This window comes from Seriola lalandi, unplaced genomic scaffold, assembly GCF_002814215.2.
Source record: "Seriola lalandi dorsalis isolate HSWRI2012SDOR001 ecotype SW California unplaced genomic scaffold, Sedor1 jcf7180002054977, whole genome shotgun sequence".
NCBI lineage: Eukaryota > Metazoa > Chordata > Actinopteri > Carangiformes > Carangidae > Seriola > Seriola lalandi.
Genome location: NW_019525527.1, coordinates 144,433 through 151,932, shown reverse-complemented (window position 1 = coordinate 151,932; position 7,500 = coordinate 144,433). Strand labels below are relative to the sequence as shown.

Below are 7,500 nucleotides of genomic sequence, written 5' to 3'. Positions count from 1 at the left end.
ATCTGACGGAATCAAAACTAAACTGAAACCAAGTGACAGGAAGTCAAAGTGGATCAGACTGATGGAAATCTAAATGACGCACATAATGAAGCCGATAAAGCACCACGGAGTCGACCAAATAAGTCTGAACGACACTGATGGAAAATTTAAGTTAACTCATCGAGGTCTGACCACACACACACACACACACACACACACACACACACACACACACACACAATCAGCTATCTGCTGAAATGTCAAGTCACAGTTTGTACAGAAACGTGACGCCTCTGACAGGAAGTGTGTGTTCTGTGTCTGTTTCGGTGTGTGTATTTTGTGTATCAGTGTGTGTGTGTGTGTGTGAAGAGATAACAGGAATTTGGTTTCAGTGGTTTTTATTCATTCAGCCTTTAGTTTCATTTGTGTTCACACCGACTGAAGTTACTGACCTGAAACAGTGAAGCAACGACTCTATTGGAACTCAGACCGACACTTCACTGACTCTTCACTGTGTTTGACTCTGACTAACACGTTACACTTTACAATATACAAACATTATAATGAAGTTATGAGCAGCTCAGAGTGTTGATTCATCTACAGTATTTGTGTTATTATTTTTGTTTTACTATATTGTTATGAATGATGTGTTTAAATGAGTATCAGTTTTTTACCTATAGAGATCAGAAACTTTTCTCTCACATTATCGTTCAGTTTTTAATTGTTGAAAAAACTGTGATACGTTTTGTCATCGTTCTCGTTTTCAGATTTAACTTTTGATTTAGTTTTAGTCTTGTTCTCGTCGGGGGCGTCAGTGAATACATGTTGTAGTTTTCCTTTACGAAATCAACTCAGGTTTGAACTCAGGAGTCGTAACTCTGTAGACCAAGAGGAAGCAGTGCTCTGAATTTTGGCGGGCATTGTTTTGGTAAACTGACCACATAATGGTTATTTTCTCTCCTAAACAAACCCTCAAAACATAATTTAATGACTCAATAGCAGATATAGAATGAAGATTTGAACAGATCTGGACTGATGGTGGAGTGTAGTCGTGTAAAGAGTCTGAAAGTACTTCTTACATTTGTGTTGGGCAGAGTGACGGTCAGCCCGGCCGGGGTCCTCACACTCAGACTCAGCTTCTTCTTCCACAGATAATAAAACTCCACACACTGAGAGAGGGACTTAGTCTTAACCTGAACACACACACACACACACATCGTAACAGATCACACATCAGGCTCAATGCACCAGAGCTGCTGTTTTAACAGAAAATAAAACTCACGGCTCTCTGGACGCTGCTGAAGTCTTTGTGATGGAGCTGCAGGGATTTAACCAACAACTTCATCTCTGCCGCACTCCAACACACTCCTACAACGGACGTGTAACACAGTGGACATTTGTAAAGAACTTCAATCTGTGTATCATGAAACACTCGTTCTAATCGAACGTATACGTGGATGTCGACCTGTGTGGTTGTTGTTGGAGGCTTCAGGAGAGGAGAGTAGCTTCTCCAGCGTCAGCTGAGAAAACAAAAACTGACGTCAGTGTCGTGTTTGATTTGGAAAACTAAAGCAGTCTGAGATTATGTTCTAAATGATCAGAAATCTGTCCACAGGTCACAGTTCAGAGCAAAGAACCAATCAGCCAATGAGATTTTACCAGGAAGTCTCCTCTGCACTCTGATAGGGCGTGGAGGGCGTGCTCTGGGCTGGCCCCGCCCCCTGGCACCACACTGGATCGAACCATCATCAACAGAGCCTCGACTGGACAAACAATGTGTCAATCAAATAATAACCGAGCGGTAATCATGATTATTGTAACGATAACGAACAGGACTTCTGTGTGTGCGTCTACCTCTCTGTTGATTCACAGGTTTCTCCAGCTCGTCCCATGGCGTCCACACCAGCAGTGCATCCTGGGAGTTGGAGTGGGCGCGTTTATGGTTGTGTAGGGACGGGATTTCAGCCTGGAAGCCCCGCCCTACATTGATCCGCCTGTGATTGACAGCTCAAGGTTATCAGGTGATCACATTGTGACGTCACTGCAAAAATTTGTAGGATTTGTTAAGAGGTATATTTCACGTACGGCTTATTGACTCCTGTTGTTAGTGTATCCATGGCAACAAGGTCACTGAGTCCATCTGCCAATCAGAGATATAAAACTTTAACGTCTCGTATTATTCTGTTTTCTCTCCCTATGTTTTTGTTTTTACAGGAAATCCAAAACATTAAGTATGAAAGCTAAATTGTTTAACTGGAATAATTATCGATAATTTTAGGTGTAAATTTTCTCTGTCTCCAAATGTCCTCAGTGACATTTGTCGTTGGTGTACTGATCATTTTTGTTAACAACTGGCTGACGTATACGATCTTATCTAGCGCCACCTTCTGGACAAAGTGAATGAATTTAGCTCCATCACTGGTCAGACTGAGAATCATTAGTGTTTGTAATGAGCCGTGCAGCCTCTAGGTGTCGCTGACTGAACCTGTGAATGTGTAAATGATGTTTCGACTCACTGTGTGTGTCGTGAAGCTGTACAGTTCGCACTCTCTGCTGCCTCCTGGTGGTGAGGGAGCAGTACAGCCCCGCCCCCACCCTGAGGGGGCACAGCATGGGCGGAGGGGTGTAGTGACCTCTGCCACCATCAACCACTCCATCACCACCGGTAACTGCTTCTCTGCCACCAGCAGCCGCTGCGTCCAGGTGCATCAGGCTGCGGTAGAGCACGGCGCCTCCGGTGGCCGGAGAGAGGGGATTGCATCTCCTCTGTGCGCTCCTACACGCCTTAGACGCACCTCTGGACTGGATGGGCACGGAGACCGGCATCACCATGGAGACTGAGGGTTGGGCGGGTGGAGAGGAGTCCTCGCCCTGCAGAAAGGGAATAGAAGTAATATGCCGTCAGTCTGGGGACTCGTCTTTCACCTGTGGACTAGCTGGTCTCATGAAGGTAAACCATAAGATTTGAGGGTTGAGACTTAGTTTGTTGACATGTTGTTTCTCCGTTTAGTCTCTGGGAATAAATGTAAGTCACAAATCCACAAATACATGTTTTCTGTTCTATTGCAAACCTTTTTCCCCAATGTAGCTGATCTGAAGCCGCTGTGGGAGCGCATGTGACCGTTCAACGCTGGCAGACTCCTAAAGTCTCGCTTGCACACTGTACACAGCAGCCTGCAACACACACACACACACACACACACACACACACACACACAGAGGAATAGAGTACATTAGATACAAGTTTTGTTAATCTGGGAAGTTAAATAGTTAGAAAATCGGAACAGGCCAAAGTAAAGCTAAAACTGGTAAGAATATAAAACACTGAGAGGTGAATGTCAACACCACCACACATCATCATCATCATCATCATCGTCATCGTCACTTCATCCAGGTTACCTGCAGTCTACAACCTTCATGTTTTCAGGTTGTGGCCTTTTCATCTGGAAATGAACAGAGAAGATTTAAATAAATTTGAGGCCAATACTGGTGGAAGAATATAATCACTTCCATACTATTACATTTTATTATTATTTTATTTTATTTACATACTTATTTACTTGCTGATTTATTTACTTATTTACCCACACACTTATTTCCTCACTTATTTTCAAATGAACATGATTATAGGATTAAAACTGCTAAGATATTAGTTGTTGTATATCAAACACACCCAGGTCCAGTCTGGTTGACCATCTCCTCTTCCTCCTCCTCCACACTCCTCTCTCCAGATCGGCCCAGCAGGGAGGCTTGGGGACTGGGCAGCGCTGCTGACGTTCTGGCCTCCTCCCTGTGGAGAGAAACCGGTCTCTAAGTCACCGGCGCTGTTGAAGACACCCGTCTGGTCCTGGATCGGCTCAGTTTGGCTCGGTAGGAGGCGTCGGCTCGACTGATGTGGGTGGTGCTGACTGGGTTCAGAGCTCAGAGGGAAGCTGTCCGACTCTTGGAGACAGCAGCTGTTCAGCTGTGCGGATGTTTGTGTGTGAAAACCCAACATCTCGTTCCTGGGATGCATTTGAGGACCAGGGCTGGAGATGGTTGGGGTGTGTGGGTAATGAGGACTTGGACCAGGGGTAGTGGGACTACAAAAGGACTGTGGGGCAATACTGTCATGGTAACTGTCAGGGAAAAACTGGGTGTTGGAGAAGTCTTCAGTAGATGATGAGCTGAAATCCATGGAGCTCCACCTTCCCAGGGCCGTTCCTCCAGACAAAGACCCCAGTGGAGAGCACTGCATCTGGGACAGAGTGGGCTCCAGAGGCCCCCAGGTGTCCTGACCTGGACCAGGTGTGTCACCCTGTCCATACACGCCACTGGCAAGGTGTGGGTGAGTATTATAAGGCAGTCTGTGTGTGTGTCCCAATTCGTGCCCGTGGTGAGTCACACCAGTGCAGAACTGGTTCTGGTTCTGGGTCTGGTTCTGGAGATCTAGGTGTGCTGTGGCCTGGTTCTGTTTCAGATCAGAGATAGAAGGATTATAATGCCGTGATCAGAATCAGTGGCAGTTCTGGTTTTTGATGGAGCAGGATATAGGACATCTTACCTGGCAGGAGTAACTGAAGCTGTTGAGAACTTCGGAGGCAGATTTGTTCCAGTTTGGATTATCTAAACCTGGGTCGAGGTTTTGGCAGGAGAGGTGGTGCTGCGGTGGGGGGTGGATGTGAGGGGAGGTTATCTGGGGCTGGGATACAAAGTGAGGGGAGGTTACCTGGGAATAAGGGACGTGGTGAGACGTGGTTACATGGGCCTGATGAAGGGGGTAAGAGGGGGTTGCCTGGGACTGGGGTACGAAGTGAGGGGAGGTAACTTGGGAATGGGGGAGGTGGTGAGGGGAGGTTATCTGGGGATAACTGAGGTGAGGGGAGGTAACATGATGCTGGGGTACAAGGTGAGGGGAGGTTACCTGAGGATGGGGGAGATGATGAGGGGATGTTACCTGAGGATGGGGGAGGTGATGAGGGGAGGTTACCTGAGGATGGGGGAGATGATGAGGGGAGGTTACCTGAGGATGGGGGAGATGATGAGGGGATGTTACCTGAGGATGGGGGAGATGATGAGGGGATGTTACCTGAGGATGGGGGAGATGATGAGGGGAGGTTACCTGAGGATGGGGGAGATGATGAGGGGAGGTTACCTGAGGATGGGGGAGGTGATGAGGGGAGGTTACCTGAGGATGAGGAAGTGCAAAAAAAGCAAACAAGTAAATAAGCATCTCTTTAGAAAGATCAGGTCTGTGTCTGACTAAGTAAATAAATAAGTAAGAACCTTTGCATGAGGAGGGTTTCCATGGTTCCTGAACGATGAGGGGGAGGAGAGGGGAGGAGGTGAGGAGATGAAAGGAGGTGACTGGGACAGAATGGAGTGATGGATGACGGGAGGAGGAGAGGACGAGGAAAATGCCCACAAGTCAGACATGTTGTCACGCACAAACACACCTGTAAACACCGAGTGCGAGTGTGGTCATGTGCATGATTGTGTGTGCGTGTGTGTGTGTGTGTGTGTGTGTGTGTGTGTGTGTGTGTGTGTGTGTGTGTGTGTGTGTGTGTGCAGCAGGTTGTTTGTTATCTGGATGGTGTCTTCATGTGAATCTGATGATCTGCAGGACAGCACACAGAGACACCACAAACTTTTAGACATTTTAAAACAAGTTTTGATTTTGAGAAAGTTTAACTTAAAATATTATATATTTTTTTACTTTTATTTGAGTCATTCCTAACATTTCACTTTTAGAAATTTTTTCTTTCTTGGCCAGAATGGACGTCCTTGTAAATCAAGCGTAAAGATGTAGGTGCTGAAATAAGTGTGAAATAAATGTGCTTCAGTGTTACAGCACAGAGCTGAATGTGACTTCTGATCATCCGACCTGAGCCTGTCTCCAACAGGACTTCAGTCAGTCCTGTCTGTAAATCCAAATTCTCTAAGTCTAACGGACAGGAGATTTTCAACCTAGAAAATCTTTCCTCAGTTTCCAGGGTCTGTTTGAGTTTTACTCTCTTTTTTTCTTTGAAATGAACATACTAAAGTTTACCAGCTGGATGGATGTTATTTTCACCTGGTGTAGCGGCAACTACCACAGAGGCGGTCTTGAGCCCTTCGGCAGGTGTTTATATGTCTCTCTGTCTGTGGACAGGAATTTGTCACTGTGATAGCGTCACAACCTGCGAGATGCATTCACAAACATCTTCAGGTCTGTAGTTTAGATCAAAATGAAGGTAAAGTTCACAGATGGATGTGGTCCGACCCGAGACTACCGAGTACTGTAATGACATAGTACTCGTGGGTATGAGCGTCAGCATGTTGATGGCGGTCGCGGCCGCTATGAGTCCATCACAAGATGGTCTCCGGCTTATGACTGACTACATGTAGACCACACAGCAGCTGTATGTGTCTGTATGACTAAGTGTGAATGTGTGATAACGGGACACTTCTTAGAATTCACGCCCAGAGACGATTAAAGCTGTACTTCTCTTAAAGGGACACCTTCAAACTTTAGAATTGGATTTCACATGAAAATGAACACAAATTGATTAAATGTTCTCTGTATTTGTTTGTGCTCTATTCTGTCGTTAAGAAATATTTAACTAGCAGGTGAAAACTGCCCCGGCTTTTGCCGATTTTTAAAGGTGAAAAAATTCCTGTTTTAAATCTCATATAAAACAGTGGTCACATTTATTTCCTCTTTAACATGTCTGTAACATCATCATTGTTTAAATAAGTATAATAAATAATAGATTAGATAAAGATTATGAATTCATAGTATTGTATATGGTAAATAAAAGTTAAAAGACAGTAAATAATAAAAGCAACCAGAGTAACAACAGTGATCTAACATCAACATTTAGTTTGAAATTCAATCTAAATAAAATAACTTCTCACCTGAATCATCACCGACTGCGACTGACACTGACACTGACACTGACTCTGACTCTGACTCTGTGTGTGTGTGTGTGTGTGTGTGTGTGTGTGGGTGTTGATGTGTGTCTGCGTGTGTTTTGTCAGGATGTGGTCACATGTTCTTCCTCTCTCTGGTCGTCTCTACTTCTTCCTCATGATGACGAGTTTAGAGGCCGAAGAGAGAGAAGAGCTCAAACAAACAAGCTGAAGATGTAACACAATTAACATCTAAAAATTGGTAAATAAATTAAAAAAAAACAACCAAGTAAATAAATTAAGTTTTATTGTAGTATTCCATTATAATGTTGATCATACCAGTCAAAATCAGTGTTTTTATAGTCACATAATCAAATAAAAATTCCATAAAACTATTTTTTTTAAAAGTTCATAGACTGAAAATTTATAAATTCAGAAATTACAATTAGGAATCAATATTGAGATCTGTAAAATTAGAGATTAATAAAGCTTGACTAAAGTGCTCCTTTAATGTTCATTAAAGACCAGTCACATTTATTTAGTGTTTTGATACATGTTTTTATAATTTTATGATAGTAAAAAAAAAAAACTGAAAGTTTTCTACCCAAACAAATTCAGTTAATAATTAACTTATTGCTGCTCAATCGTAAA

At 43.9% G+C, this 7,500-nt stretch overlaps 1 protein-coding gene across 3 annotated transcripts in view; it reads right to left on the bottom strand.

The window, feature by feature from the left end:
* Window positions 1–6,912, bottom strand: part of LOC111646889 (uncharacterized) — an 8,193-nt gene extending 1,281 nt beyond the window's left edge. Inside the window, exons 1-13 of one of the 3 annotated variants that reach the window (XM_087171157.1) lie at window positions 6,856–6,912; window positions 5,245–5,575; window positions 4,523–5,146; window positions 3,653–4,429; window positions 3,379–3,422; window positions 3,051–3,153; window positions 2,496–2,850; window positions 2,065–2,119; window positions 1,834–1,973; window positions 1,639–1,742; window positions 1,445–1,499; window positions 1,262–1,347; window positions 1,059–1,172 (exon numbers count right to left, since the gene is read on the bottom strand). In XM_087171157.1, the coding sequence (XP_087027283.1) occupies window positions 1,059–1,172; window positions 1,262–1,347; window positions 1,445–1,499; window positions 1,639–1,742; window positions 1,834–1,973; window positions 2,065–2,119; window positions 2,496–2,850; window positions 3,051–3,153; window positions 3,379–3,422; window positions 3,653–4,429; window positions 4,523–5,146; window positions 5,245–5,394 (2,607 nt within the window). In that variant the 5' untranslated portion in view covers window positions 5,395–5,575; window positions 6,856–6,912. The remainder of the gene's footprint in view (window positions 1–1,058; window positions 1,173–1,261; window positions 1,348–1,444; window positions 1,500–1,638; window positions 1,743–1,833; window positions 1,974–2,064; window positions 2,120–2,495; window positions 2,851–3,050; window positions 3,154–3,378; window positions 3,423–3,652; window positions 4,430–4,522; window positions 5,147–5,244; window positions 5,576–6,855) is intronic. The other 2 variants (XM_087171158.1, XM_087171159.1) reach the window with 2 other exon arrangements.
* Between the last annotated feature and the right edge of the window lie 588 nt (window positions 6,913–7,500).